This window comes from Schistocerca gregaria, chromosome 3, assembly GCF_023897955.1.
Source record: "Schistocerca gregaria isolate iqSchGreg1 chromosome 3, iqSchGreg1.2, whole genome shotgun sequence".
Taxonomy (NCBI): domain Eukaryota; kingdom Metazoa; phylum Arthropoda; class Insecta; order Orthoptera; family Acrididae; genus Schistocerca; species Schistocerca gregaria.
Genome location: NC_064922.1, coordinates 605,008,106 through 605,031,990, shown reverse-complemented (window position 1 = coordinate 605,031,990; position 23,885 = coordinate 605,008,106). Strand labels below are relative to the sequence as shown.

The 23,885-nt window shown below is 40.4% G+C and overlaps 1 protein-coding gene across 1 annotated transcript in view; it reads right to left on the bottom strand.

Annotated features, from left to right (window-relative positions):
- The window catches only part of LOC126353776 (protein fuzzy), a 142,154-nt gene that overhangs the window by 19,068 nt on the left and 99,201 nt on the right, over positions 1-23,885 (bottom strand). The window contains exon 7 of the mRNA XM_050002857.1: positions 5,913-6,140. Coding sequence (XP_049858814.1) covers positions 5,913-6,140 — 228 coding nt within the window. The remainder of the gene's footprint in view (positions 1-5,912; positions 6,141-23,885) is intronic.

The window sequence follows — 23,885 nt, the reverse complement described above, 5'->3', positions numbered from 1 at the left end:
TAAGGAACTGCTGCCACGACCTCTTCTTGCTCTCTCGTATAATCCGACGACACTTTGCCCTCGCCACCCGAAAAGCTGCAAGGTTCTCCACAGTTGGCCAGCATTTGAACCTACGCAGAGCTGCCCGCCTAGCCCTGATTGCACAGCGGCATTCGTCGCTCCACCAAGGGACAGGCTGCCGCTTCGGTTGTCCCGTGGACTGTGGGATGGACACTTCACTGGCGCGGTGGATCACTTCAGTAATATGAGCCACCCATTCCTGGACACTGACCCGATGTTCAAACTGGGCGAGTTGACTATACAGTGCCCAGTTGGCTCTACCGAGCACCCATCGAGGCGGTTTCCTTTCTGGTTCCACTGCATGTGGCAGGTGAATCCGGATGGGGAAGTGATCGCTGCCTTGTAAGTCATCAACCACTTCCCATGCAGCAGTGTGGGCGATGGCTGGAGAGCAAAGCGATAGATCAATGGCAGAGAACGACCCAGTTGCAATGCAAAAATACGTGCTGTGACCTGTATTTAGCAAATGGGCACTGGTAGACAGAAGAAGCCTCTCAATTGCTCTACCCCTGGGGCAAGTACTCACAGAGCCCCAAAGCATATTGTGTGCATTAAAATCACCACAGAGGATGAAGGGGTGGGAAAGCTGTGTAAGAAGATCACTGAGAGCCTCTTCCTCAAGCACATCATGTGGGGGCAGGTAAAGCGAACAAACTGTTAGCATATGGCACACATGTACTAATATTGCAACTGCCTGTAAATCCGTCATGAGGGAGAGAGGCGAGGAGTGGTAGTCGGTGTTGACGAAGATACCTACTCCTCCTCGAGCTCTCTGTCCACTCAGGTCGTCCTTTTTGTGGAGGACATAACCACGTAGCTCTGGGGTGTATGTTTCACTGAAATTTGTCTCTTGCAGACATACACACATAGGTCTATCCTGAATCAATAGACGTAGTTCCTCCACATGTGTCCTGAACCCTTGCTGGTTCCATTGTAGTATGGGAGCCATCACGGTGGTTGTATTTTCTGCCTCTCTTTCCGCTGAGGTGGGGAGACTGCAGCGGGTGGAGGCTCAGTCTTCGAACGAGATGATTGCCCCATATTCTCAGACTCCATCAGCTCTGGGGAAGAGTCTGATGAAGCGTCTAGCGGGACCACATTAACATGATCCGAGGGTTTACCAGCCGATTTAATCTGTTGGTGCTGCTTCACATGTGCTTTCCTTTGTTTAGAGGGCTTTGCTGGAACCGGAGCTGGGGTATTTATGACCATGCTGGGCTTTGGAACAGCCTCAGCAATCGGAGATGCCTGGGGCTCTTCAGTGTTAGCTACTGTACCTTTCTCTGCTGTTCTAGGAGGGGCTACAGGCTCTGATACAGTTGCTGCCTTGCAAGTGCACTGACATGTGCACGTGTTCGTGCCAACACTAACAACCTCCGTCTTTGTAGATGCATCGACCTTCAGAGGCGGCTTCTGAACAATGGAAGCAAAAGACGTAACGAATGTGGGGGGCTGCATGGCCTTAAAGATCTTTTTGGCTTCACTGTAGGGGATACGCTTAGTTGTTTTTATTTCCTGTATTTTACGTTCCTCTAGGAAGATTCTACAGTCCCTACTCCAAACAGGGTAGCTTTCAGAACAGTTTATACATCTGACAGGTGATGAACAGTCAATTCCGTCATGGGCAGCCTTACTACAGTTGCCACACATCGCTTCTCCCTTACACCCTAGAGTTGTATGCCCAAAACGCTGGCACTTAAAACAGCGCATTGGGTTTGGGACATAAAACCGGACGTTTAGTCGAAGAAATCCTGCCTTGACGTGTTCTGAGAGTTTGGGGGTATTGAAAGTAAGAATGAAGGAGTCTGATTTCACCAGGTTCCCATCCACCCTTTTCATGATGTTCTGAACATCAACAATTCCCTCCTGAGCCCACTCACTCTTTAATTCTTCTACAGGAATGTCAACGAGATCCCTAAAGGTAACAACACCCTTACTGGAGTTCAGGGTGCTGTGAAGCTCTGTATCGATAGTGTATTCCCCCAAGCTTTTAGCTGTTTGAAGGTTAACTGCTTGCTGAGCAGTTGATGTTTCAACAAGTAGTGTCTCACTCCGTAAACGCTTCACTGATTTTAAAGTTCCAGCTATTCCTTCTAGACCCTTTTGGATATAGAATGGCGAAACCTTTTCAAAGGAACCCTGTTTCCTTTTTATAATTAAAAACACATTCTGGTTTTCAGTACGTGCTCTGTTACTCTGAACTGCTGTACGTTTGCTGACGCCGGAGTCAGGAGGACTGGCTAACCTAGCCCTCTTGTTGGATTGGGCGATAGTGCCTACCAGCGGTCCAGCCATCCCACTGGCCAGCGAAAAATTAGAATTAGGAAAACAGGAAGAATTCGTAGTATTCGTGGTCGTCCCACGAGAAGCTAGGGAAACTTACGTCCATCCAGACAGAACCCCGCATGCCTGGATAAGCCTTGTACAACTGAGGTGCGGCAGGTTCCCCAGAGGTTGCCCGCTAGCGACTGTTCCACCTCTACAGCCATGCATCTTATCGGCGCGCAGCACTCCTTAAGATTGAACGGTTTTTTATAGAGGTATGTACTGTCCTCGCGATCCAGGCAACCAAGCCAAGATCCCCGGTCCCTAAGACACACAACGTTCCACCGTTGCACCAAACGGTGGTCGCTGAAGCATGCCCAGAGCTTACGGTATCAGCAGACTGGCGGCGCACACCAGTCCACAGCTTGAGGACCCAGGGTTCGCCAAGCCCGTACCCAGCAAACGAATGCTGAGCCCCCTGAGGGAACAGACACCCTGGGCACTCCACAGTGATATTACTCATGCCACCAAAGGTGGTGAGTGTAACTTCTTTTTCTACACTCAACACTAGCATCAAACTCATACAGCAACTTAGTTTGTTTACTATTGAGCAGCTTTTGTTAATTCTTATTCTTTTATATGCTTGTTCTAGTTACATTTATCATCTATCTATAATTCTTAGTATTTCACAAAGCTTTTGACTGGCAGTATGAATGTTCCTGCATCAGTGTTGCTGTTCCATGTAATGGGTAGAATAATTCTACCAATTTGTTTACTGAGATAATAAGCCCATTTGCATTTATCCTCTATTTAATGCATTGAATCTTTCTGATACAGTTCTCCGGCAATAAGTCTTTTGCATACATGCCCAGATTATCAGCAAACTGTAGTATGTGAGTACTTCCATCAAATATACTGTATCATGAAGTTATAACAATGAAAAATCTAAGATGGAATGTAACAATATACCAAAAAGGATAGTTGCTACTCACCATACAGCAGTGATTCTGAGACACAGAAAGACACAACAAAAAGAGTGTCAGAAAGTTAGCTTTTGGCCAACAAGATCTTTTGACAAAGGCCTTGTTGGCTGAAAGCTAACTTCCTGACAGTCTTTTTGTTGTGCCTTTCTGCAACTCAGCATCTCTGCCATATGGTGAGTATCATGAAATTCTGTTGTATAAGTGATGAAAGGTAATAGGCTAAAATTGATTTATTGGTCATTCATGGTCTAAGAAATATACCACAGAGCTAAATTATCAGTAACCTATCAAATACTAACATCAGACCAGTGCTGAAGTCTTCTAAGATGGCATGTGGTTGTAGCTTCGGTCTAAAGGTGGCCAATGACACAGTGGTGCATGCTTTTTTAGTATCTACATATATTGCAAAGATGTACTTATTGTTCTCAAAGCTCATCAGTTTCTGCTGCAAGTAAACAAGTATACTAACCATACTTTTGTATGGTATGAAATGGAATATAAAGCGCATTTCTGGAAGTAAATTATTACTTTTGTACCATTGCTACAGTTTTTGTTTGATCATTCTTTTGAGCACTTTACGCAAACATGCAAGTAATGTTCTTCCTCTGTATGTTTCAGTGTACATATCAATTCTCTTTTTTTATGAGAACAATCTGACCCAGTTTCATATCTAAAGGACATAAATGTTTTCCACTCACAGTTCAGGACTTTGCATTTGAATATCATCAGGTCTAGGCACAGTAATTTCATCAATTCTCTATGTATTCTTGTGCCATGAAAACTTTACAGAGGATAGGTTCCATTTTTTGGTTACTTCCTCTATTTTTCTTGAACAGCCTGTGGTAGCACCATACCCTGAAGAACATACAGTAATACTTAAATTACTCACACTGGACTAGAAAAGTGTCTCCTCTGACCAATTTGAATCTTGTTTATTGTTTTCTTTCTCTAATTTCGTTACTGATGTTAAAATAAAACATTTTCCATTTGTCTTGTAGGATTAACTTACAGAAAATCAACTAACTATATCATATGTTCCATAAGTGGTGTGATACCACTTTTGGAACATTGAAAGGAGAGTTGGAAAATCTGCTTCATTTCAGGGCACACTGAGTGGTAGTCAAAGCATTCTTGGAAAATGTTACTCAGCTGGTCAAATTATATATGGCATTATGCAATGAAGAATCATTATATTGTGGCTCGTCAGGCATGTGAGGATCATTGAGTGCATATGATGATAGAACACGGAAGCTTTGTATGTAGACAAGTTATGGTCAGTCTGCATAGGTCCCTGCAACATCAGCATAATGGTAGAGAGACTGCTTGTCACTGTAAATGTGGTATCCATGGCCATACAGGATGTATCAAAGGAAATTTAATGTTATTGTTAATGCAAAGATATTGTTGCTGAATGATTACTCCAGGAATTCTTTATGACCATCCCCACACTGTCAGATTGCATGAACAGGCATCCACTATGTAGTTGCCAAACAAGATCTACAGTATAGCTCCATGACTTTAAGGTCTACTACACTGCAGGAGTTAACTGGATCCTCCCAGCCAGTATGATTTTACGTAACTCCAGAAAAGCGGGAAGGGGGTTGCTTTGTTTTCAATATAGTTTCACAATTTCAATAAGGCATCCTGTCGGGCTCAATTCACCTTATTTTCTCCCCCACCACCCAAATATAGAAGTCTACTTTATTTCATCTGATTTGCTTATTATTACTATGCTCTTCAGTGCCATCAATGTTTCTTTATTATTGCCCCCACTCCCTGCCCTTTTCTTTTTTTTCTTTTTTTCTTCTAAGCTGACACAGGCTCAGTGCTTACTGACTTACTGATCTGCTATGTTTAGCCTTTCTAAAAGATGAAGGAGATCACCTCATGGGTTACCATAATCTTAGCTTGGGATGGCCTGCTGTTCCCACCCCATCCCCTTCCCCAAAACAAAAAAGTCTCCACAACTTGTCAAGTTTTTCTCTTTTCTCATCCTAAATATGGAAGTTAAGAGAACAGTTTCATTTGTATTCATTTCTTGTACCTGCACTGGTAGTTGCGCCTCCTGAAATTAAGTGCTGGAATGACAGTGTGTTCCTATTAATTTAATAAATTTCTGAGTGGGATCTTCATTTGTACAGGTACATCTTTCTACCACCAGAGTGAACTGAAGGCTTATCTCTACAATGTGAGCTACATCATATGGGTCCCCAATATTTCTGAACAGTGTACTACTTATGATCTTGTTGTCTCACCTAGTAATTTGAGCTAATACAAAGTTCTTGGGTTTCCAGATAGGTGACATCATCAAAAGGTTGAACATTTCCATTTGATAAGTATCGTTCTCATCATGTTTGGGATGATAGGTGTAACACAAATCAAAATGTTAGCTTTTTGACAAGCTAACTTTGCAGGAACTCTGTGGATATGTATTATACTGCAAATTACAAATATGCATTTTTCTTGAACACCTGAACCACAAAACACTCTGCTAACTAAAATATTTTTGTCGGCACATATTAGAAATTTTCACACAGAGTTATACTGTTGCAACAAGAAAGGCAAAATTATTGAGACTGTCATGACAATAAATAAACTACTAACCTCATGGTGACATTTGGGACAGTTGCTGAGTACATAACACAAAGTAAGTTGTTACCAGATCGCAATGAGTGACATTTATGATATTCTGAACACCAGTAACTCTCCAAAGCATGAGAAGCACTAGAGCTCACAGTATGCTGATAGAATGTACGCAGCATATCCATACGCTTCATTCCAGGTGTGCGATTCAGCATGAACTTTCCCATTTCCAGATCAACTAATAGAACACTGTAACATATGCAAAAGAAACAATTACACTGCGTATTGTCAATCTATAGACAATTTTGCTCAGAGGAGTTACATGAATAAAATACAAATAAAACCAGAAATTTTGTAAGCAAACAACACTGAAATAATAACAATAACAATAATAATAATAATAATAATAATCAGACACCACTTAAGTGGCTTGTGTGACCTAACCTAACCCGAGGAAATGGGATTTAGTTTAACATGGAATCCAGACCATTAATCATCCCTGGTGAATCTTCACATCACATGAGGTGAAGGCTAGGTTAAAGACAGACTGAAATATTCTGTAGTCCAATCGGATTTCGTTACCACAACCCAGTGCTTGATACTCATAAAAAGAGATACCAGTACTGTGACTTCTTTGGGAGGGGGACTATTTATTACATGTCTTAAAACATTATTTTAACACTTTTCTGTGCATTTTAAAAGTGTGAATGCACTGGTAAAATATGAAGTTATATTGTACCACATCTCCGAATCTATGCTTCCGATCCTCCCCCCCCCCTCCCCCATCAGAGGAACCAACATGAAGTATCAAGGCAATTATCACAAATCAAGCACTGCTGCATCACTTTCCTATTGTGTACTTTACCATAAGACCATCAGACCTGACAACAATCAAATTACAATCATACTATGGCCTTGAGTTACAAAATTTGAATCCTCATTGTATTTCATCATTTGCATTTTATAGAGAAAGGAAGAAGAAATGGTGGAATAAAGGTCTTAAGTTAAATCCTAAATGTCTTTACAGTTTCTCGTGATATATGGGATTTTGACACTGGCCTATTTGTCAGATGGAGATGTTAAACTTGACTACCTTACTGATAATATACAAAGGCTGTTCAAAAAAAGTAAGGTACATTTGATTATCAATCTTTTTGTTGTTGTTGTTATGTTGGTACACATGTCCCAAACATATGTGCAGTTTCAAGTGTACAGCATACTTCGTTTGTTTTTGACAGATGAAAGGTTAGACGTGTTTTAGTGTGCTTGGTGATTGCATCAAATTTTTTGTGAAAAATCGTATCAAGTGCTTAAAATGTTGACAGTGGCATTTGGTGAGTTTACTCTAAGTAAAAAAAAATTGTTTACAAGTGGTACAAGCTCTTCCAAGATGTCCAAGAAGATGCCAATGATGAACCTCAAACTGGACACCACAGCATGTCAACAACAGATGATAACTTTGAAGCTGTGAAGAAAATTGTTTTGGAAAATTGTCAAATTACCATAAGAGAAGTTGCTGAGGATGTCAGCATATCAGTCAGCTCATGTCATGCAATTTTTTCAGATGTCTTGAGCATGAGACATGTGTCAGTTAAGTTTGTTTCAAAATGTCTCAATTTTGATTAGAAGAAATGTCGCATGAGCATCGCTCAGGTGCTCTTGAATCACATCAATTATGATCCTGATTTGCTCAAAAGGGTCATAACTAGTGACAAAACATGGGTTTATGATTAAGACATCAAAACCAAATCCCAATTGTCCCAAAGAAAGCATCCCTTAGAATCAAGACCAAAAAAAGCATGCAAAGTTTGATCAAATGTCAAAACTTTGCTACTTGTTTTTTAAATTACCGTGGCATAGTGCATAGTGAATTTTTGCCTCAAAGTCGTACAGTGCCTTAATGTTATGTGCCATTTGCGAGAAGCAATATGCAAAAAAGTCCGGAATTGCGGAAAAATAATTCATGGCTTTTGCATCACGACAATGCACCTGCTCATACATCATTGCTTGTGAGAGTTTTTTTGGCCAAAAACAACACGACTATCATGCCTCAGCCACTAACTTCACCGGATTTGGTCCCCTGCGACTTTTTCCTGTTCCCAAAACTGAAGAGACCTATGAAAGGACAAAGATTTTCAATGATTGAGGATACAAAAACTGCATCACTGGAAGTACTCAAGACTGTACCAAAAAGTGCTTATGAGAAGTGCTTCAAGGATTGGAAGAAGCGTTGGCACAAGTGTATTGTATCTGACAGGGATTTCTTTGAAGAGGACAACATGAATATTGATGAATAAATAAAGATGCGGCATCTGGAAGAATTGCAGGAACTTCATTCATCTGTATTTCATTATCAGATAAACATGATCATTTATTTCGCCGAGTGTGGAGTAGTGCTACTTAATGGCTTGTTCTTGATTTCAGGTAAAGGGCAGAGATTGTGGAAATACATTATGTAAGAAAGCTTTTTTGTCCTTGCATTGCATTTCTGCTTCCCAACTTAGGAGTGCTACTTCAATCTGTTTACTAAAGGAGAATTTTCTCCTTTGACAAATGTGGTGGTAGGAGAGAAATCTACGTAAGTGAAACTGTGAGAAAGTTATACATTTTTAGAGAGTCCTTTGGAGCTTAAAACTGCAACAACATTATTATGAAATTTTCACATTCTTTATTTAAAGTGGATGTTTGAACTACATCTGCCATGTAGTATCCGTTTTGGGACTGTGATTTTACCCACACTGAGCAGAAGAAAAGAAAGGATGATAGTGTCAACACACAAAATCAGCAGCTTAAGAATATCCACAAAAGTGCTGGTAATATATGTCTCTGAAGTGCAATCCCTGATAAAAGGTTACAAAACCACTTTCTCCAGTTTGAGAGAACCTGTTACTCTGACAAACAACCTCGGCATGTGGAAACTAATGGCATATAAAATCACTGTGTGCCATCAGAATTTATGTGATTGTAAGCAAAACTGCAAGTGGTCTGGCCACTGATACATTTCAGTTCCAACAGAAGCAGATTTTTAATCATTGGTTGCTTAAATGTGCTTTTAAAGATGACATACTAATGAAAGCTCCTAGGGCAAATGACATTAGGAAGTATGTAGTGTCAACTTTGAATAACCGATACAGATATAGGAAATGCAAAAAGAGAAACATGTTGATTCAGAAAATGAAGTCTGGGACACAGATTAAAAACATGAATGTATTATTCACACTATTGTAAACCATTAAGTCAAAATAAACACTGTTTATATCTTGCAAACTTAATTTGAGCTTTCTTATTGTGAAGTTCCACAAACTGGAATACAGTGACATCCAAAACACCAAAAAACAACATTTTAAACTTTTTCTCACACTTAAACCATTCACTGAAGTGAAACAAGGTTATATATACATCTACAAGTTAGATGTACACGAAATATCAGTATAACAAACTTAATAGTTCTAGAATTTAATATAGCATGAAAACATAAAAAAAAAATTTGCTCAACAAACAGCAGCAGGAGAAAACACACATAAAAGATATGGAAATGCACAAGCTGCAGAAGGGTTGAAGGAAAAGAAAGAAGGACAAAGAAAAAGGGCTTGTGAGGTTTAGAAATATGGAGTGTCATGGAAAAGTTGCCAAGAACCCTGGGCCAGGAGACACTTGCTGTGTGGAATGAGGAGGAAAAATTAATTGTTGTCACCTCCATCAGACATTGGAAAACCTGAGAACTTATTGGTGGAAGATAGGATAAAAGCAAGACAGAGGTTACTGAAAAACAATCGTGTGAGAGTCAGTAAGAATGGAAAGCTAAGTGCATTATATATGATAGACAGGTTGGGAAGTGGGAGAAAATAAGAGAGATGGAATAAAAGGGAGTGAAGAAAAATTATAGTTACTGAAAGGAAATGCTGAGACCGCAGAAATTAATGTAAATTTAGGTCAAGATGGTGGCAAGAAACAAGCATGTTGCAGTGACGCTTCTCACCTTTGGAGTTCTGAGAAGTTGGTGTCAGGAGGGAGAATCCAGATGGCAAGTGGCAATGAACAGGCACTGAGCTCAGAACCATACTGTAGAGCATGCTCTGCAACAGGGCATTTTATGTTTCCAGTATACACACTATCTATGTCTACTCATTCTAACTGATAACTTGGCAGTAGTTACACCAATATAAAAGGCTGAACAATGTTTATAGTGAGTGTAATGGGTTTAAGTGTAGATATTTCTATTGGCGACTGAGGACAGTGTACTGAAAAATAATGCATCAGTATTTATGTCATTTGCAGACTAATATTACAAGTGGTATTTTTTAGGATGAGTAGTACCTTCAAGTACACATGACAAGAACAAGGCATTAATGTTTATTTTCCCCTCGGTAGCAGATTAAGGGTTGAAGTGTGGACGCAAAATGGTCAGTCCATACAGACAGGCACAGTCCACTTAGAGGTGCAGCTATGGCCATGGTCGTAAAGTTTGTGAGCTGTTTGTGGGAACACTGTTCGGTGCAGGGAACAACATGCAATACACTGATGTGTACATATTACGGTACCACATATAAAAATATCTGCACTTACACCTGTCACACCCTGTATAATAATGGGGTACATGACGTGTCATTTCACAGATGGCTCCCTCTTTGCCTCTTTGATAGCATATTTTTTGCCAGATATAAGGCCTGTAGGAGTATGCATCCGCCTTACAGCTGGGACAGGGGTAGGAGCCATAGGATAGGGAAATGAATGCAGAAGGAGCATGTGATCTGACTAATATACTGAGGAGATTGGGGTGGGGGGGTGGGGGGAGGAAAAGTTAGTTAGGTATGGTGGGGAATGTGTCCAACGGAATGGACCTCACTTCAGGAGTCATAGCCTTGTTGAAGTAGCTACTTAACACATTTCAGACAAGGTTACACTGAGTAACAAGATGTGTACTATATAGTTGAGTTTTGTAGGGATCAAGAGTGCCAGTATTGGATGTCACTGCCTGAGAAATTTGCTTTCAAACTAGGTTAGCAGGATAATCTTGTGCTGCAGAGGCTGAGGTGAGAATGGTGTACTGCTGTATAGAGTCTGTATCTGAACAATACATTTGCATCAAATGGCTAAGCTATATGGGAGGAAACGTTTGATATAAAAAGAATGGCAACTGTGAAACTGTAAGTACTGTTGTATGTTTGTAGCTTTAATATGAACAGAAGTGGGTAGCTGACCCTCAATGAGGATAGGGTCAGCATCATGAAAAGTGGCAAAAGTCAGAATAGGACCATGTGAAATTTAACTGGTAGACTGTGATTAGAGATTCCAAAATGAATCTCTAAATACAAAATGAATCTCTAAATACATTCTCTCAATTAGACTTAACAAAGTCCTATTAATGGGGATGACACTTTCTTTGATGTCGAACTCATCCTCACTGAGGGTTTGTTACACAATTCTGTTCATATTAAAGTTAAAACAACAACAATACCTACATTTTAACAGTTGCCATCCTTGAAACATTCCCTCCCATGCAGCCTTCATCTACATCTACATGGTTACTGTGCAATTCACATTTAAGTGCTTGGCAGAGGGTTCATCGAACCACAATCATACTATCTCCCTACCATTCCACTCCCGAAAAGCACGGGAAAAACGAGCACCTAAACCTTCCATGTTCGAGTTCTGATTTCTCTTCTTTTCTTTTGATGATCATTCCTACCTATGTAGGTTGGGCTCAACAAAATATTTTCGCATTCAGAAGAGAAAGTTGGTGACTGAAATTTTGTAAATAGACCTCACCAGGATGAAAAACGTCTCAGCTTTAATGACTTCCATCCCAACTTGCTTATCATATCCCACACCGTGCAGCAATATTCTAACAGAGGACGAACAAGTATAGTGTAAGCTGTCTCTTTAGTGGACTTGTTCCATCTTCTAAGTGCCCCGCCAATGAAACGCAACCTTTGGCTCACCTTCCCCACAATATTACCTATGTGGTCTTTCCAACTGAAGTTGTTCGTAATTTTTACACCCAGGTACTTAGTTGAATTGACAACCTTGGGAATTGTACTATTTATCGAGTAATCAAATTTCAACAGATTTCTTTTGGAACTCATGTGGATCATCTCACACTTTTCGTTATTTAGCGTCAACTGCCACCTGCCACACAATACAGCAATCTTTTCTAAATCGCTTTGCAACTGATACTGGTCTTTGGATGACCTTACTAGACGGTAAATTACAGCATCATCTGCGAACAACCTAAGAAAACTGCTCAGATTGTCACCCAGGCCATTTATATAGAACAGGAACAGCATAGGTCCCAGGACACTTCCCTGGGGAACACCTGATATCACTTCAGTTTTACTAGACGATTTGCCGTGTCTATTACTACGAACTGCGACCTTTCTGACAGGAAATCACGAATCCAGTCACACAACTGAGATGATACACCATAGGCCCGCAGCTTGATTAGAAGTCGCTTGTGAGGAACGGTGTCAAAAGCTCTCCGGAAATCTAGAAATACGGAATCAACCTGAGATCTCCTGTCGATAGCAGCCATTACTTCGTGCGAATAAAGAGCTAGCTGCGTTGCACAAGAATGATGTTTTCTGAAACCATGCTGATTACGTATCAATAGATCATTCCCTTCGAGGTGATTCATAATGTTTGAATACAGTATATGCTCCAAAACCCTACTGCAAACCGACGTCAATGATATAGGTCTGTAGTTCGATGGATTACTCCTATTACCTTCTTAAACACTGGTGCGACCTGCGCAATTTTCCAATCTGCAGGTGCAGATCTATAGGTGAGCGAGCGGTTGTATATGATTGCTAAATAGGGAGCTATTGTATCAGCGTAATCTGAAAGGAACCTAATCGGTATACAATCTGGACCTGAAGACTTGACCGTATCAAGCGATTTGAGTTGCTTCGCAACCCATAAGGAACCTACTTCTAAGAAACTCATACTAGCAGCTGTTCGTGCTTCAAATTCTGGAATATTCCATTCGTCTTCCTGGTGAAGGAATTTTGGAAAACTGCATTCAATAACTCCGCTTTAGTGGCACAGTCATCGGTAACAATACCATTGGCACTGTGCAGCAAAGGTATTGACTGCGTCTTGCCGCTTGTGTACTTTACATACGACCAGAATTTCTTCGGATTTTCTACCAAATTTTGAGACAATGTTTCATTTTGGAACCTACTGAAGGCATATCGTATTGAAGTCCTTGCCAAATTTCGCAAGTCTGTAAATTTTAGCCAATCTTTGGGATTTCACGTTCTTCTGAACTTTGCATGCTTTTTCCATTGCCTCTGCAACAGCATTCGGACCTGTTTTGTGTACCATGGGGGATCAATTCCATCTCTTACCAATTTATGAGGTATGAATCTCTCAATTGCTGCTGCTGCTATATCTTTGAATTTGAGCCACATCTCATCTACATTTGCATAGTCAGTTCGGAAGGAATGGAGATTGTCTCTTAGGAAGGCTTCTAGTGACACTATATCCACTTTTTTAAATAAAATTATTTTGCATTTGTTTCTGGTGGATTTGGAAGAAACGGTATTGAGTCTAGTTACAATGACCTTGCGATCACTAATCCCTGTATCAGTCATAATTTTATCTTGGCATCCAAGCCCTCAGTGAACGTAATTATCCCACCCAACTTAGTTCAAAAGCAGATTTTTTTGGGCCATCACATCCAATCCTGGTACCGCGGCCCCCCCTCCTTTTAAAAAAAAAAAAAAAAAAAAAAAAAAAAAAGTGAGGGAACCCTCCTTAGGAGTGCACCTCTTATCTCTCAATACTCCTAGTCCGGAATAGAGGTTCATTCTGTGTGACATTTTTCTCACCACATCTAGAATAGCTTTTCACCCCCCACCCCCAGGCCCCCTCACCCCCCTAATCTCTGCAATTTCGTGATGTTGCCCTTTACTCCTAATCCACACATTTCCCTACTCATGAGTGTACTCATTTCCCTTACCCATGATTCCTGTGCCTGTGACTGTCCCTGCTGCAAAACTTGCCAGATGGATCCTCCTACCACCATCTGTACCAGCCCTGTAACTGTCAAAACATACACTATCAAAGGGAGAGAAATCTGTGAAATGAAACATTGTGTACCAGCCGAAATGTACACACTGTTTAGCCTTCTGATTGGTATGACTATCATCAAATTATCAGTTAGGATGAATGGGTATAGATGGAGGGTATATGCTGGTAATACTCAGCTACATCTACATCTATACTCTGCAATGTGCATTGCAAAGTGTGGTGGAGGGTACTTTGTGTACCAGTGTCACTTCCCCCATTTCCAATTCCAATTAAGAATGGTTCGCAGAGAGCGTCCATGTGGGCTCAAACCTCTCGAATTTTATCTTCAGGGTCTTTTTGAGATATATACTTAGGAGGAAGCAATATATTCATTGATTCTTATAGGAATGGCTCTCTCTCTCAGAACTTGAACTAACCACACTGTGATACAGAACAGCCATCTTGCAGAGTCTGCCACTGGAACTGGCTGATCATCTCTGTAGCACTTTTGTGTTTACTAAATGAATCTTTAATGACATGCACTGCTCTTCTTTGGATCTTCTCTGATTTCTCATCAATCATATCTGGTACAGACCCCATATAGGCAAGTAATATTCAAGTAACGGTCAAATGATGCTTTGTACTACCTCCTTTGTTAGAAAACAACATTTCCTGAGGATTCTTCCAACGAATCTCAGTCTGGCACCTGCCTTTCCAGTAGAATAGTTTAATGTGATGTCGTATACTTTAAATCAGTCTGTATGCATACTCCTAGACATTTTACTGAATTAAGTGCTTCCAGTGATTGTTCTGCAACCATGTTATCAGGCAATGTTGGGTCTTTCTGTCTATGTGCATTCAATGTGTTACATCTGTTTACATAGAAGGTCAACTGCCACCTCCTGCACCAAGCATCAACCATTTGAAGGTCTTCCTGCATTTCACTACAATTTTCTAGCATGCTTTGTAGCATGACAGTCATAAACTAAGTGCCATCCGGTTTCTCAGTCCTGACACCAGCCTCTCAGAACTCCACAGGTGGCAACTGGTGTTATAACATGTGCTCAGTTCCCACCTAGCCTACATTTACGTCAACTTCTGTTGGTCTAAGTATTTCTTTTCAGCAACTATAATTTACGTGCATGAAGGGAAAGCAGTTGTTGGGAAGGGAGTGAGACAGGGTTGTAGCCTCTCCCTGATGTTATTCAATCTGTATATTGAGCAAGCAGTAAAGGCAACAAAAGAAAAATTCAGAGTAGGTATTAAAATCCATGGAGAAGAAATAAAAACTTTGAGGCTCGTCAATGACATTGTAATTCTGTCAGAGACACAAGAGCAGTTGAATGGAATGGACAGTGTCTTGAAAGGAAGATATAAGATGAACATCAACAAAAGCAAAACGAGGATAATGTAATGTAGTTGAATTAATTCAGGTGATGCTGAGGGAGTTAGATTAGGAAATGAGACACTTAAAGTAGTAAAGGAGTTTTGCTATTTGGGGAGCAAAATAACTGACGGTCGAAGTAGAGAAGATATAAAATGGAGACTGGCAATGGCAAGGACAGCGTTTCTGAAGAAGAGAAATTTGTTATCATCGAGTATAGATTTAAGTGTTAGGAAGTCGTTTCTGAAAGTATTTGTATGGAGTGTAGCCATGTATGGAAGTGAAACATGGACGATAAATAGTTTGGACAAGAAGAGAATAGAAGCTTTCGAAATGTGGTGCTACAGAAAAATGCTGAAGATTAGATGGGTAGATCACATAACTAATGAGGAGGTATTGAATGGAATTGGGAAGAGGAGTTTGTGGTACAACTTGACAAGAAGAAGGGATTGGTTGGTAGGACATGTTCTGAGGCCTCAAGGGATCACCAATTTAGTATTGGAGGGCAGTGTGGAGGGTAAAAATCGTAGAGGGAGACCAAGAGATGAATACACTAAGCAGATTCAGAAGAATGTAGGTTGCAGTAGGTACTGGAGGATGAAGAAGCTTGCACAGAATAGAGTAGCATAGAGAGCTGCATCAAACCAGTCTCAGGTCTGAAGACCACAACAACTACTACAACTATTTTTTTCACTCTCTTTTATGTTTCTATATCTTTTATTTTTCAATCGGTTTACTTTTACCTTTCTCAATCACCATTACATAATTGACAGCAGATACTGAGATCAGTTAATAAAGTTTTCCATGATAATGTCCTGCACTTTGACTGGAATTCATCTTACTTCTTTGATTTATTCAATAGTTCCAGGACAATGTACCTACATCTTTACTTAGGGTGTTAAGCAAATGAGCTTGAATTAGGTAAATGGGGAGGTCAAAGGTTGCTATCTTGCAATGAAATTTGATGACAGGAAAATATTTTTCTAAAACACAGAAACAGATTATTATTATTACTATTATTCTCAAGTCAGAAACATACAAATTTGCAGTAGCTATACACATATTTAGGGCACAAATGGCCCTGAAGCATGTGGCTTGTGGTTTGCCCTTGTCCACAATCACAAGACATATCTTCTGTTATGAAGCCACATCTCTTCAGGTTGTCTCTGGATCATCCAACCCCTGATCGTGATCTATTTAAAGACTTCCACACCAGCCAGCTCTCATTGTGTCCAGGTGGTAGTTCTTCAGCTTCTGGCATCCATCCGTGCAGGTGAGGCATTGACTTCTTCCATAACTCCAGCCTTGCCTTCTCTGGTGAAATGGTGAGCTTCTTGGATGTCCTCACAAAGCTCCTTTGCGATCTCAGCTGTTGCTGTGGTGGATTATGTCTGTGCAGTTGAATTATGTCCATGCAGTTGAATTATGTCCATGCAGTTGAATTATGTCCATGCAGTTGAATTATGTCCGTGCAGTGGATGGGCACTGTTCTGTTCCACTTTCAGCCTCTCCTTGTTGGAACTCACTACTCTGCATACCCATGGTGGCACTATTCCAGCCAGGTAGTACAGCTTATCAGTTGGGGTAGGTCTTAAGCAACCTGTGATCAACCTGCAGGTTTTGTTGAGAGCAATGTCTACTTGTCCGGCATGAGATGACCTATACCAGACAGGGGATGCATATTCGGCAGTAGAAAAGCACAGTGCCATTGCAGAAGAGCGAATAGTTTGTGGATGTGAGCCCCAATGTGTCGTCACTAGTTTGCGAATTAGGTTGTTTCGAGTGGAGATTTTCATTTTGGTGTTCTTGCAGTGAGTTTTGAATGTCAAAGTTCTATCGAGAATGACTCCCAAGTGTTTAGGGGTGTGATGATGCTGGAGTTGGATGCCTGACCATTCAATATGTAGCTCACAATTAGCTTCTCTGTTCCTTAAATGAAAGGCACACATTTGTGTCTTTGAAGGGTTTGGGCTGAGTTGGTTCCAATTGTAGTAGCTTGACAGTGTTCTAAGTGCAGTTGTCAGGTTTCTTTCCACTGTTTAAAAAGTATCAGCTCAACGTAACTAGGGCATATAAGAATCTCCTTGTGCCCAGGGTCAATATCTGGTCTTTTAGAGAAATGGAGCCAAGACACTTCCCTGAGGTAGACCATTTTTCTGCACTCTCCAGCGACTGTGTAGTTCTTGAAATTCAACAAAAAACCTGCAGTTCTGGAGGAGGATGCTGATTAGTCTAATGAAGTGGGCGTTCTTGATCATATTGTATAATTTTGCATGGAGTAACTTATGATGGACAGTATCATACACTGCTGTGAGATCCACAAAAACCACACCCATTACTTGTAGGGTGTCAAAGTCATCCTCTATAAACTGAGTGAGATTAAAAAGTTGCCCTGTGCAGCTTCTGTTTGGTTAAAATCTGGCTTGTTAGGGTATGAGAAGAGGGTCTATTACTGGTAGGATTCTATTCAGAATCATACGTTCGAATGGTTTATAAAGGTGACTCAAAAGGCTAACTGGTCTGAAATTCTTGGGATGATTTGCTTCCTTTCGAGGTTTCAGAAGGGCTATCACCCTGTTCTTTTGCCAGATCTTTGGTATTTGGCACTGGTTCATGCAGTTGTTGAAAAGCTGCATGATCCATTTTCTTGTTGCTGGGCCGAAATTCTTCATTTGCTCCATACATATGTTATCTAAACGGGATGCTTCACCAGTTTCGCTCTCCTTAATAGCCTTGTTTAATTCAGATATCTCGAATGAGAGAGTCAGATTCCTCGTTTGCTCTTGGGCCTCTTGTACTTTTGGCACCTTGATTCTATGGCTTCCTTTCCCATTCAAGAGCAGTTAGTGTGCTCTCTGATCTGCAGATATGTTGCAGTGTGCTGTGGAGCTGGTTGGGTCATCATTGAGGTGTCTCAATAATCCCCATGCTTTATGACTGTTTCTAATTAGATCAAGTTCTTTCCTAGTTTTAACCTAAGAATTCCTTTTGGATTCTTTCAGATATGCAATAAGTTTTATTCCCAGCCACCAGCAGTCTCGCCAAATTGATCTTCTTCAAGTAGTACCTTATACTCTGTAAACTGAACACTGAGTTCTGAAGTTAGACCAGGAATGTATTATGTTTGGCAACCCTGAGGAATGGCAATTCTGGAGCAATTCTGGAGCATCTCATTACATATGCTTAGCAACCCTGAGAAGTGGCAATTCTGGAGCATCTCTTTACAGCAAAAGTCAGGTGAAGGTTCAATATTGGGAACTGCAGCGTCCAGCATTTCTGTAAATTTTGGCCAGTTGGCTTTTTTGAAGTTAAATCTCCTTCTAAATTTAACTGTCTGTGGTCAACAGCTGTGTAAATTTTGCACACGATAGGCCTGTGCTGTGTATTTTGAGTAAGGTTGCAGACAGTTTTTATGTAATGTTGTGAGATGTTCTCATTGCAAAATATCAGAGTGGGGTTGAATCCGTATTTCCATCTGCCACTGTTGAATGATGCAGGATGCTTAGGGTCATGTATAAGGCTGATCCTTTCACACCTGAAACGTTATCTTGGTCCTTTTCAGGACCACTGTTGACCATGATATAGGTGAATATAGAATGTATATCATCACCAAAAGAAGAACTGTTACAAGAGCTGTGCAGGCAAACCAAGTGTGATGTACTCGGCATACACGAGACCAACAGAAGCTGTGAAATGTGCAGGGAAAAAAAACAGATTATGGAAAGTATACACTGCAACCCCATACTGCTGAGACCATGCACACTCCTCTCTTGCTCATTCTAAATTTCTTGTGGAATGTTCACAATACTGCTTTGATGTCACAAATATTTTCAGATTTTCTTGCTCCAAGCACAGACTCCATGAGCATACTTATCCACAGCTCCCCAGACATTTCCACATGGGCTGCAAAAACAGTGTTCAGAAAATTCAGAGGAGTTTATCAGATGTAGAAGAATGAAACTGGAATTTCTTTATAGATGATGCTACCCATCAGCATAGGGTCCATGACACAACGCATGCAGCACCCTCAGCTTCCTGTAACAGCTGACGACAAATGTCAACACACAGTGACCCAAGTTCCATATATCAGTATCTGTTTCAAACCCATAAACATGTTGAGTTTTGTGTCTACGAACTATGATTTGTGGACAGCACTGGTGTTCTGTTATCATTTGAAGAAAACTGTTGCAGAATTGCATCCAATGCCTGTTGAAGCTTTCAGCAAACATGCTCTTGGGAAAACACAGTGTTTCGAGTGGTTAAAAAAAATTCAAAAGTGATTATTTTGACATGAGATGCGACAAGTGCGGGAAACCAACAAAAAAAGGTCAAAGACAACAAATTGCTGGCCTTACTGGATGATGATGATACTCAAACTCAACAGGAACTCACATAACAATTGAATATGACAAATAGAGCCATTTCTCTTTGGTTGAAAGCTGTGGGAAAGATGCAGAAAGTGGGAAAATGGGTTCTGGATGAACTGAATGAAAGACAGCAAGCAAATCGAAAAACCACTTGTGAAATGCTGCTCACCAGATACAAAAATAAGTCATTTCTCCATCAAATAGTAACAGGTGATGATACACAGATATATTTTGAGAATCCTAAGCATTGTAAATCATGGGGGAATCCAGGCAAACCATCGACATTCACTGAAAGACCAAATTGCTCTGGAAAAAACACAATGCTCTGTGTTTGGTGGGATCATAAGGCTGTCATCTATTATGAGGCTGCTAAAACCTGGTGAAACCATTAACACTGATCATTACCAACGGCAAATGATCAATTTAAATAAAGCATTATGTGAAAAACGACTGGAATATGGAAAAAGACAACACAAAGTCATGTTGATCTATGATAACGCCCCATCACACGTAGCAAAACAGGTCAGGGAGACGATCGATGCATTCAGTTGGAAAATACTAGGTAGGACATGCGGCTTATTCTGCACACTTGGCTCCACCCAATTATCATCTATCTGCACCACTGGGACGCACTCCCGCTGAACAACGCTTCAGTTCATATGAAAATGTGCGAAAATAACTCGCTGACTGTTCTGCTTCAAAAGAAGAACTGATTTTTTGGCATGGCATTCAGAGCCTGCCGCAGAGGTGGGAGAAATGTATAAATAGCAATGGAGATTATTTTGAATAAAATATTATTTATCAGTTCCAAACAACAGATGTGTTACTATTACAACCAAATTCTGGTTTCATACTTCTCCACCTGGTACCCCCTACCCAATACAGAAAGTTTATCCACTGCGAGATAGTGAAAGTTTTACTCATTTATGATGCAAAGCTAAGATCAATATGTATCGTTGCTAAACAACGCAAGAACTGCATAGGCACAATAAAAGCTCATGTGCCTGATAAAAGGCCCAGCATGTTTGTTTGTGTTTTGCTCAGCTCTTGCCCTAATGTTGTGTTTTCAGAGATAGATTCTCAAGCTGTACACAATATGTTTCTGAGATTTCAGTTGAAAATTCCAGGGGGACAGCTTGTTTCCTTCCAGAATGCTTTTAACACTGCTCAGTTAAACCCTCATTGACAGAACATTTTCAGGCCTCGTAGAGCTCTGGCGTCAGTCAGGTTGTTTATATTCTAGTGCTGATCCAATAGCTCTTATTTTCTAATCGGTATGTCAATCATGTCAAAAGACAGATAATTCTCATTTATTCTTCCATCTCAGTTACATATTTTTAATTAGATTAAATGTTTTGATCACTCCGAATGCCCTTCAGATCTAAAACAAAGTAAAACTAAGTACTTGGATCAGTATTAATGGATCTGGGAGATGTGTTATTTTCTACCGGATTTGTCAATACCAAATCTAATGAGGGAGGTTGTAAATGTTTTCTTATATTTTTGTTAGAATATTTTTTGTGAATTGTAATTTGCCTTATTTTATGCTAATTTGCTTATATGTTCGAGAGTGACAGCATATTGATTAATATTAGTAGATGTGACAAGTAATATCAAAGAGACTGGTTACAAGTGGAAGCTCGTGTGTTGTTTGAAATGTCTTTGACACTGGAGTCATTTTTGACAGTAGTCAGTTGGCAATGAACACTCGGTGTGTGATGGTGGAACAATGTACAGGTCCCCGTTATAATAATTTGCAAGTGACCAGCAAAAATGAGTTATTCTACAACTTTTTTTATATAAACATCAAGAAGGAAGCACATTCAGAAAAATGGTATTTGAAGCACCCAAAATGAGGCAAACGCATTGAACCAGGACATTTCTGCAGCTGATGAAACAGAATTATGGAATCATACTTTCACTAGATGACTGAAGCCAACACAAAAAAGTAAAATATCATCTTATAAACATCCACGGAAAAGTGAGTACTGTCACGAAATATGCTAAATTCAAATACATAAAAATAGTGAGCTTATTTCAAGTAACCTGTCTTGTCTTCTCAGAACCACGCCAGGATGCTAGTAGACAAGATTGGCTGCTGACACAACTACTTCGTTTTACTTTGTTTTAGATCTAAAGATGATCCAGAGTAATAGAAACTGTAATATAATTAAAAATATGCAACTGTGACAGAACAATATATGAGAATTATATTAATTATCTACACAGTTGCCAAATATTTCAAGACAATTATATCTACTGTAGCGAAACATGTCAGAAGTGCCTACAAAATACCCTTTATGCCATGCTCGCAGTTTTATTGCTCTTGAAATACAAATCAAAAATCTGTAGGTCTCACAAAAGATTACAATGAAAATTCATAATGTAATTAGCAGTTAGCAATGAGCCTTGTAACTTAGATTGATACAGACAGACAGAACCAAACATTTTTGTCAATTTGGCATGTGGTCACACACATTAAGAAACCAATGTTATTATGCTCACTGATTGTGAATTGGGTGCAAGAGATTGTGCAGTCACACATCAAAAACAGGCCCAAAGGCAGTGTATTGTGACCACCAATTGACAAAGAGAGCAGCAGCTTCCAGCCAGCAGCAAAGTTTGACCTCAATTTACTTCAAAACCAGTGCCTCAGATGATTACCAGGCAACAGCAGAAAATACACTATGTGATCAAAAGTATCCGGACACCCCAAAAAACATATGTTTTTCATGTTAGGTGCATTATTCTGCCACCTACTGCCAGGTAGTCCATATCAGCGACCTCAGTAGTTGTTACACATCATGACAGAGCAGAATGGGGCGCTCCACGGAACTGACGGACTTTGAAAGTGGTCAGGTGATTGAGTGTCACTTCTGTCATACATCTCTACGTGAGATTTCCACACTCCTAAACACCCCTAGGTCCGCTGTTTCCAATGTGATAGTGATGTGAAGGGACACGTACTGCACAAAAGCATGCAGGCCGACCTCATCTGTTGACCGACAGAGACTGCCAACAGTTGACGAGGGGTGTAATGTGTGTTAGGCACATATGTATCCAGACCATCACATAGGAATTCCAAACTGTATAAGGATCCACTGCAAGTACTATGACAGTTAGGCAGGAGGTGAGAAAACTTGGATTTCATGGTCGAGCGGCTGCTCATAATATGCCAAACAACAAATCACTTGGTGTAAGGAGTGCAAACATTGGACGATTGAACAGTGGAAAAACATCGTCATGTGGAGCGAAGAATCAAGCTACACAATGTGGCAATCTGATGGCAGGGTGTGGGTATGGCGAATGCCCGGTGAACATAATCTACCAGCATGTGTAGTGCCAACAGTAAAATTCAAAAGTGGTGGTGTTATGGTGTAATGTATCAATAAAGAAATCAATCAGTCACTCATTCAATCAAGGTGACCAGCCATCTAAAATGTCTGCACCATCATAAGACAACTTACTGCTTTGTCCACAGAGCTGACTTGATGCTGGAACCCTGCAATGAGAGTGGACCTGCCTGGGGTCACAGGCACGACATCATTTGTTGCAAGCTGAGCTGTTGCCACTATTTCATTGTGCTAGCTTCCACTGCATAGAGGATAAAAGCACTTCTAATTGCAATGACACATTAAACAGTATCCACTGGCATTTTGAATGTCAAAATGTATGGTTTTTCAGACTACATAGTAATCACAATCTTGCAGTCTATACTGTTGAGCTGCATAATAGGCAAGTCCCAAGGCTGTAGTTTGGGAGGCCATGTGATCCTGACTCTTACACTTTGAGAGCATTGCGACCAGTAATCATCATGTTGCAAAGGTTCTAGACCCAAGACACTGAACCTCCATCGAGCAGCCGTATTTATGTAATAAAGTACACAAATCCATGAGACATGGCCTGTGCAAGCCTTGTTAAAACAATGAATCTTGCCATTGCTTCTTTGTGGTATACACTTGTCTGACAATTTACCTAATACAGATCTGAGATATAGTTGGTAAGCATCTTATTCCTCATGGTCCTCCAGCAACCACTGCTGATGTTTTGAAAGCTTGCATTGCAACAAAATTACTCAAAAACATATCAAGGCCCAATTAGATTGGAGTGCCACAACATTTAGAGCTTGGCTGCAATATACGGGAGCCTCACACCATGGTGAATTCTCATAGTTAGAGATCATGCTCAATCCTGCAATGCTGAACATTTGTGTATTGTCTGGCATACAATCTA